Below are 9,453 nucleotides of genomic sequence, written 5' to 3'. Positions count from 1 at the left end.
CAAAAAATAAAAATAAAAATTACAAGGCTTTATTTTTTTCTACAAATTACTATTAATTTATAATTTAAGAAAAATGGTTTACACAAATTATACTATTTCCTCCTATTCTTATTTCTCAAACCCTTCAATACGTCGTCCGTTTATTTTATTTTTATTTTTCCCTCTCTTTTGGCATAACCCTTCACTACGTCAAAGACAAAAATTCTCTTATATTAATTGGAATTTTGTGGCTTTTTCTTCTTGTTAGCTGCCAAGTTAATGTTCTATGAATTGTTTCATAGAGTTACTTAGTGGATATCATTTTTTACCTTATATTTTTAGACCGAAAATATAAAATCCCTTACTTGATTCCACAATTGTTGGTTTCAACAAGTTCACTAGCAGTTCAAGAGCAAGTGATGGCAGAAACTGGAGTTGAATTACTCAGTTCAATTGATGATCTACGTGGAGGAGTTCGAGTAGATATGAAAGAAGCTGTGGATCCTAATATTTTTTCTACATCGCTAAAGGCTTCAATATCACATTGGAGGCAGCAGGTAAGGATTTTACGGTCTTCACTTGTTCATTTGACGTCTGATCTGCTACTATATTATTATTTATTTTGAATGTTAACGCTGCAGGGGAAGCAGGGTGTTTGGATCAAATTGCCTATTGAGCTTTCTAGTCTAGTTGATGCTGCAGTGAAGGTAAATTATTGCTTTCTTCACTCTAACTGAGCTTTCTATTAGGAATCCAATTTGAAGATGGGATTGGTCATTAGAATTTTCTGCTATGGTAGTGGGTCTCTATCTGCTTGATTTACAATCTCAGGCTTCTTGTTTGAATTTCATAGGAAGGATTTAGGTACCACCATGCGGAATCTGATTACTTAATGCTAGTATATTGGATTCCTGATACTGTTGAAACTCTTCCTGTAAATGCTTCACATCGAGTGGGAATTGGTGCTTTTGTCACAAACCATAAGAGAGAGGTAATATATTTTTTTTTTTTTCCTAGATCTAACACTGAATTTCCTGGTATTCGCAACAAATGAAATCAAGGAATGTGAAATTGTCTTAGATCAATTTAACCTCTTAATTATGGTGATTTTTTTTTTCCCTAATGAAAGATTAATCTTTTGTGTGGCATATCAACTTGAATTTAATGTGTTTTGTGTGATGAAGCCAAACTAATTGAGTTACTGCAATAATGCATAGTTTTTATTACAGTTGATCAAAGGCCGAATTAAATTTCATTACCAGGAGTATCACTTTGTTACCTTTTTGTTCCTTATAATTGTTAAGAACATAGATTCCAAGCTGCTCTGACTGGAAGAAAAGGAAGCCATGATGTCTAAATCTCTTTCTTTTTTTCTTTTTTTTCCTTTCTATAACAATATGTTCCAATTTATGTAACCTTTAACGATAGCATGTTATATTTGGCTACTGATATTAGGTTATATTGTTGGGTAGGTGCTTGTTGTTCAGGAAAGCAGGGGCATGTTTAGAGGTTCAGGTGTGTGGAAGTTGCCTACAGGGGTTACTAATGAAGTGAGTGCATAAAAAAATGTGGGTCTTTGCCAAATATTTTAAGTTATACATCATGCATTAATTTTTTACATCCACAGGGAGAGGATATATGTGATGCAGCAATTAGAGAAGTGAAGGAAGAGACAGGGGTAAGTTTTAAACTAGCAATATCTAGACTCATATGAAAATGCTTTTTCCATGTAGTTTACTGCTTTCCTATGTAAATAATAACACTTCTTTAGTTTACTTCAGATTCAGACAGAATTCGTGGAAGTTTTAGCATTTAGGTAAGGATTTTGACTTCATCAATCAATTTGTTGCACATTTATAGACGCTTACTTTCTAATTGTGCTCAAAATCAATCATTCATAAGACAGAAATTGCTAGTTTCAGCATTTTTCCTTAAAATCTCCTTGTACCTCCTTTTCTTTTTGTCCTTATTAAATTCTCACACTTTACAGGCAAAGTCACCAGGCATTCTTTAGCAAATCAGATTTGTTCTTTGTTTGCTTGTTAAAACCTCATTCCTTTGACATCCAGAAGCGGGATTCAGAGGTTGCGGAAGCCCAGGTAACTTCTGGTACCATCATAAAATTTGGAGGTCATGAACAGAGAAAAACAGTGAAACAGTCAAACTTCTGATTTTTATTGCAATTTGCTACAGGGAAATGAACTTAGATGCTCTTATGTGTGCTTTTTATGGGATTGCAGGAAGAATTTCTTATTCCTCTTGTCCCTTCATTACACTGCCATTATTTACATAGAATTAGTAAAAAAATATAAATAAAATAAAAAAATAAAAAATAAAAAGAAGGAAACAACGAAACAGAGAATGTGTCTGACAAAACAAAAAAAAGAAAACGAATTCCAATACTTACCTAAGTTATTCTTTATTTTTGTTGCTTTTTCTCTAGTGGATGCCAGTTGAAGAATATGCAGCTCAACCCTTTAACCAAAAAAATGAAATGTTCAATCTCATTGCCAAAGTCTGCTTGGCAAAGTTGGACACAGGCTATGTCGGTTTTTCTGCAGTGCCTGCAACCTCAACTTCTGGCAAAAGAAATTATATGTACTGCAACAACCTCTATATGGGCTTCAAAACTTCTTCTACTAACAATCAGCCATGAAACGTTGATTCTCTACAAATAACTCCATAGCATAGTAGCAAAAGCTGCAAAGTTTTAGGACCTTTATAGCAGAACCCCATTAAGGGCTGATCCATGGCCATAGTGGGAAAAAGGCTTAATGCTTTTCTTTCCGTTTTCCATTTTCATTCTATTTGTCTTTTCGAAAAAATAACATGCCAATATAGGTTCCTGTTTATTCATACAATGTATTGCTGTGTGGAAAACGTTATCAAATATCCTCTCCTTGTATACTGGAGCCTCTATAAAGATTGTCATTGAAGGTTTCTGTTTGTCTATTTCAGTATGCAAAAGTTGTGTTGATATATAATGACCTGTTTGGCTTGGCTTCTAAAATATTGTTTTTGGCCTATTAAAAGTGATTAGACAGTTTCGTGGAACAGCTTAAATCCAAAACCAGTAAAATTTGGTCTCTTATCTTAACCAGTTAACTGGTAAAACATGACCAGCAAGAGAAGCTTCAAGATTTATACAACCTTTAAAATAATGAATAATCCAAACAAAGTAAGACTACCCCATTTGGCTTTGGCAAAATAAAACAGTCGAGTTTACATTTTAATCCTTTCTTAATGTGTACTTATTATCTTTTGGATATATAAAAAGATAAAATAAAAAAAATAAAAAAAATAAAAAACGAAGGTCAAATGTTTTTACATCTAACTTATCAACAACACCTCATTATAAATAATATTAAAGAACCTGGGGAGGTGACTACTGGTTTAGTGATTTTTAATTTTTTATGGCAATTAAAAATGATTAATTTTCACCTGGTATCTGAGTCAGCAAGAAGGCATATGCCATGCCTTTTAAAGTCAAATTGACAAAAAGCCCATACAGATTCTTAAATTTACACTCGCATGTCAGTTTGGTAAAATTGCAATTTTGTTACAAACTCTGTCATATATGGAAAACCATCAATAGTGCAGATAACATTTTAGGACATGTCGTTATCTTTGGATGATGGAATATTATATTATTTTTATTTTAAAAGCTTGATGAAACTTTATTATTATAACCAGACGTACAGAGACTGAACCATGTTCAAAGGGTGAGCTCTCAAAGTGAAAGGAGACCTTCATGAATAGGGGTGGGCAAATAACCGGGGAAACCCCCGGACAGGTAAACCTGACCAAATCGAATGCATACAAATCGGATTGGTTGGGATCGGTTGGGCTGTTCGGTTCTGAAGAAGAAGTGGTTTGGTTTGGTTGTCGGTTTAAATACTGAGATATGCTCAAAACTTCCAAACCGAACCAGATGTTTAAATATTATAAATATATATATATATATATATAATTACATTTTTATATATATAAAATAATTTGATTTAACAAAAAACAAAAAACTATTTCTCTCACTCTTGGGCCTCTCTCGATCGATCTCATTCTCTCTCCCTCCTCTTTCACTCTTTGTTTTTGAAAAAAAAAAAAAAAAAAGGGTAAGGCTCTCTAAAACCTAACTCTTTGAAACCCTAACCGTCACTCTCGGTCACCACTCACCAGCGACTACCAATGAGCATCTCCTCCGGTCCCCCGCCATCTTTCCGATGACAATAATCTCTTTCTTCCATTCTCTCACTCCCAATCTCTCACCATTTCACCCTCTCGATCGGACCTCTCACTCTCTCTATCTCTCTCTATCTCTATCTCTTGCTCTAAAATTCAATCTCTATCTTTTTTACTCTCACTCTCACTTTCTTACTCTCCAATCTATCCATTCTCAGGTTGGCCGACCGAAACCCTAGCTCTATCACCATTACTCTATGGTGGGCCAGTGGCTGCGAGACCATCAACAACTTTGATTCCCGTCATCTTGTCACCAACCATCACGTTAATTCTCAAGTAATTTTGTAAATTTCCAGTTTCCCCAAAAAAAAATTTCCCTTTTAGTTAATTTCTATAAAATCACTATTTTAAAATTATATATTTTTCTTTGATGATCTCAAATCTCAAATCTCAAATATTAATTGTTTAATGTTTACTGACTGTTGAATTTTAATTTTTGAGAAAATTGGTCGTTCAAAAGTGAGGCAGCTCCGTGGCTCGTGGTCGTGGCTATGTTGTGCTCGTGTGTGGATCTGTGCTCAAAGCTACAATAACGGTAAATTGTTCTGTTCTCTCAAACTCTCACTGGTCGTGGTTGTGGATGGATAAAGTGTGGTTAAATTGACTTTCATAATTCAGAGTCTCTGTGATTGTGACTCTGAATTTGACTCAAAATTCAAAAACTGAATTGTCTCTGTGAAATGTTGAATTGCTTCTAAAATAGTTTAATTATGACAGTTCATATGGTTTTAAAATAGTTTTAGTGTGAGAGTTCATATGTTTTTAAAATGCTGAATTGTGAATTGTATCTCTGGATTGTCTTTGAAACTCTATTTTTATGAAGTTTTGAATTTAAATCGTGAGATTGCTTACATTTTAGAGTCTTTGTGACTCCAAAATTTTTGAAATTGCAATTTTAAACAGGATAGCTTATATTTCAGAGTCTTTGTGATTCTAAATTTCTAAAATTGAATTTTAAAAAGGTTAGCTTTCATTTCAGAGTCTTTGTGACTCTAAATATCAGAAATTGCTATTTAATTTTTAGTGTTTGTGGAATTGTGGAATATTATGCAATTTCTGAATATTGTGGAATATTATGCAATTGAAGTTGAATTTGGAACTGTTTAGACAAGTTATTTGCATGTTTGTAGTTGGAATTGTGCAATTTTAAAATGGTTAGCTACATTTCAAAGTCTTTATGACTCTGAAATTTGGAAATTGCTGTTTAATTTATAATTTTTGTGGAATTGTTGAATATTGTGCAACTTCTTCATATTATGGAATTGAAGTTGAAATTGGAACTGTTTAAACAAATTATTTGCATGTTTGTAGTTGAAATTGTGCAATTTTAAAATAGTTAGCTTACATTTCAGAGTCTTTGTGACTTTGAAATTTGTAAATTGCTGTTTAATTTGTAATCTTTGTGGAATTGTCAAATATTGTGCAATTTTTGAATATTGTGGAATTTTTTGAGTATTAGGAGTCTAAGAGACAGCAATTTTTAAAAGAGAGACAAATTTTTTTAATGCAATTTCTAATTGCTAAGCATTATTAAGTACTAGGAGTCTAAGAGACAGCAATTTTTTCAAAACTTTAAAATCATCTCTCTTTTATTTCATTTCATTGCGTTGTAGCGGGTACATGTATTTCAAACAGATGGATCCACATTTTTGAAATTACTGTTTAATTTATTGTAATTTAATCGGGTTGAGATTGTGGAATTTGTGGCCTTGAATTGTTGTGTAATTGCTGTCTTGTTTTTGTTTGTTTCCTCTTATGTAAGCAGTGTCCTAGATATGCTTGATATAGACCCAGATTTTCCATCATCAGTTAATGCACCTTCCTCTCAAACCCCAATAGGTCAAAGTCAATCACAACCACTATCAAAACCTCCATCGTATGATGCCAAATCGACATTACCTCCACAAACTCGATTAGGGGGGAGAAAAAAAACAAAAAACCTTCTAGGCCACCAAATGATGTATGGGATCACTTTGTTAAAATAGAAGATACTGATCGTGATGACCCTAGATGTGAATGCATATACTGTCATAAGGATTATGCATGTGGTTCTAAGAAGTGTGGAACTAGTACCCTAAGGAACCAATTGAAGCAATGTCAAAAAAATCCTTATAAAGTAGATGAAAATAAGCAAAAGACCTTAAATTTTGATAGGAAGTCCGATGATAGTGGTAGCAATTTGGTAGCTACAGTTTTCAACAAAGAGGCATGTAGGAGGGCATGTGCCAAAATGATAATATTGGATGAGTTGGCTTTTAGTTTTATAGAAGGTTGTGGGTTTAGATACTTTTGTAGTGTTGCATGTCCTAAGTTTGATCCTCCGTCTAGAAGAACCATTGTGAGGGATATTTATTAATTGTACTTGGATGAGGAGTTGGCTTTAAGATCAATATTTCTTGCAAAGCAACAAAGAGTTAGTCTTACAATTGATACATGGACTTCTATTCAAAATGTTTGTTATATACCATTGACTGCCCATATGTTGATGATGATTGGATGTTACATAAAAGAATTTTAAGTTTTTGTCTAGTTCCTTATCATAAAGGAGAGGCAATTATAAAGCTAATTGAGGTTTGTTTGCATGATTGGGGTATTGAAAAAGTGTTCACAATAACCCTTGATAATGCAAGTGCAAAAAATAATGTAATTGCATATCTTAAGAGGAAAATGGTACATTGGAAAAGTTGTGTATTGAATGCTGATTTTTTGCATATTCAATGTAGTGCACGCGTTGTCAAATTGATTGTGTGTGAGGGTTTGAAAGAATTAGATAACCTAATTGTTAGCATTCGTAATGCTGTGAGATATGTTAGATTGTCTCCTTTTCGATTGCAAAATTTTAAAGAGTATATAAATTAAGAGAAAATCGATAGCAAAGCTTTAGTATGTTTGGATGTTCCACCATATGGAACTCCACATACTTAATGTTAGAGTCGGCTTTGAAATTTCAAAAAGTCTTTGAGAGAATGGAGGAGGAAGATGGACATTATGCTTCCTATTTTGAATAGGATGATAGTGGTAGAAAGAAGGTTGGATCTCCTTTAGCTTGGCATTGGGATATTGTCAAAGTTTTTGTCGAATTTCTTAAAGGCTTTTATGATGTGACTCTTAAATTTAGTGCCTCTTCACATGTTACCTCCAATATATACTTCTATCAAGTTTCTTCCATACAAAAACAATTGGATGACTTGTGATAGTGAGGATGACTGGCTGTGTGTTATGGCAAGGAAAATGAGAGAAACATATAATAAACATTAGGGTTCCATGGGAAATTCAATAAATTACTTCTAATTGCAGCAGTGCTTGATCCAAGATATAAGTTGGATTATGTGTCATTTAGCTATGGGACGCTTTATGACAATGATGAAAGCATGGTTACTAAATCAACAAATGGTTTGAAAAAGACTTTAATGAGGCTATATAATTGGTATAATGAAAAAGAAATGGGTTCAGATAATTGTTGTCAATCTTCCATTAGTGTTGAGTCTTGTGGAACTAGTTTGGATAGTAATAGCAATGGATTAGAATAGGCCAACTATGCTAACTAGGTTTGGATTGCTTATTTACAGAAGAGAGAATAAAGTCAATGTAAGGAGGTCAAAAATGATGTTGATAGGTATCTGGCCGACCCTTGTGAATCTGGTTTAAATAAGGATTTCGATATCTTAAATTAGTGGAGAGTTAATGGAGAGAAATACCCTGTGTTAGAGAAGATTGAAAAGGATGTATACACCATTCAAGTCTCCACTGTGGCTTCCGAGAATGCTTTTAGTACTAGAGGCAGGATACTAGATCCTTTTAGGAGCTCTTTGACAGCTAAAATGGTGGAGACTTTGATATGTTGTCAAAATTGGCTTAATGATTCTCCAGGTTTGGACAGATTTTTTATGGAAGATATGGAGTATTATGAAAGTTTAGATGCAGGTAATGTAATATGCAACTGCAATTATTGTTTGTTTATATGCAAATCATATTATTTTTGAATGCTTTTATAATATTTGCTTCTGTTTAGTGTCACTCCAAGATTTGCCAAAGCCAAACAGTAGCAACAACTCCGGATAGCAACAATAAAAAGGATTGATTGTGCATTGTGGAGTGGATGGACTTGAAAATTAAAAGTTTTTGACAATGATGAAAGTAACTCTTTTAGTTTTATTTTTTATTTCTTAATAATCATCACATTATTAAACTAATATTGTATTGATTTAATTTATTTGGTTTCCTTTGTGATTGTAGGCTTTATAATAGTGGCAATAGGAGAGTGGCTTTGGATTTTTGGAGGGTTTGGTAGTGGCAGCAGGAGAAAGGTAATGGCTATTGGAATGGTAGTGACAATTGCACTTTGGAATTGTAATTTGTTATTTTGACATTTGCATTTTGTGTTTGCATTTCTCATTCTCTTTTTTGGCCGTGCCAATGGCAGACTAGAAGTGGCATTGCATTTCTCAATTTTCAATTTTCCCTTTGATATATGTTGAATTCTTGATCAATTTGTATTTGTATTATTAAACATTACATTAGTATTTTAAATTTGTATCTGTATTATAACTTGTAAGCCTGTAATATTTAGATAAATGTTTGTATTTGATTATTTATAATTTATTTGCTTGAGAGAGATGCAGAAATAGAAATGTGATTTTTTTATGTAATTTTGTTTATTTGTTTATGTATAAGAAATGTAATTTCTTTATTAGGTTTAAAACCAAAAAGTCCAAAATTGCCCATTCAAAAAAAAAAAAAAAACCATTTCATACATAAGGGTGCGCTCGGTGCAGGTCGGTTCAGTTTTATGGGCTTTTTAAAACTAAATCGACCAACTCGGCTTGGGTTAGGTACGAAACCAAACCAAACCGAACCGAACCGATGGTCATTGGTCGGTTTGAGTTGGGTTAACGATTTAGGCTAGTTTGGGTCTCATATTGGGCCTCGGCCCAAATTTTTTTATTTATGCTATTTTGAGATAGAAATTGTATACATCGGACTCAAAATTGTATAAAAATTTTTTAGACCTTTTTAATTATCAATCTTCAATCATATTCATACATTATATTTTGAATCAAATATCTTTTTCAAGGTATTATCTAAATTAAATAATTTTCACATATATTCACCTAGCAAAAATAACAAACAAACTAACTATTAACTACAATACAATGTAAAACCATACAACTACAATACAAGTGAAATAATACAATATAAAACCATACAACTACAATATAAGTCTACAACTACAAC

At 32.9% G+C, this 9,453-nt stretch overlaps 1 protein-coding gene and 1 long non-coding RNA gene across 2 annotated transcripts; both read left to right on the top strand.

The window, feature by feature from the left end:
- Window positions 1-230: 230 nt before the first annotated feature.
- Window positions 231-2,929, top strand: LOC107417387 (nudix hydrolase 2). The gene is made up of 8 exons (XM_016026001.4): window positions 231-536; window positions 621-686; window positions 833-970; window positions 1,452-1,529; window positions 1,607-1,657; window positions 1,761-1,795; window positions 1,970-2,078; window positions 2,423-2,929. The coding sequence occupies exons 1-8, from the start codon at window positions 399-401 to the stop codon at window positions 2,633-2,635; spliced, it is 828 nt and encodes a 275-aa protein (XP_015881487.4). The 5' UTR covers window positions 231-398; the 3' UTR covers window positions 2,636-2,929.
- Window positions 2,930-4,094: 1,165 nt separating this feature from the next.
- On the top strand, window positions 4,095-8,750 carry LOC132803501 (uncharacterized). The gene is made up of 5 exons (XR_009638797.1): window positions 4,095-4,494; window positions 4,660-4,753; window positions 8,089-8,142; window positions 8,231-8,355; window positions 8,455-8,750. It is a non-coding gene; the product is annotated as an uncharacterized LOC132803501 (long non-coding RNA).
- The last annotated feature ends 703 nt before the right edge of the window (window positions 8,751-9,453 follow it).

This window comes from Ziziphus jujuba, chromosome 4, assembly GCF_031755915.1.
Source record: "Ziziphus jujuba cultivar Dongzao chromosome 4, ASM3175591v1".
Classification (NCBI taxonomy): domain Eukaryota; kingdom Viridiplantae; phylum Streptophyta; class Magnoliopsida; order Rosales; family Rhamnaceae; genus Ziziphus; species Ziziphus jujuba.
The sequence above is the reverse complement of the archived record's forward strand: the minus strand, read 5'-3'. Positions and strand labels throughout refer to the sequence as shown.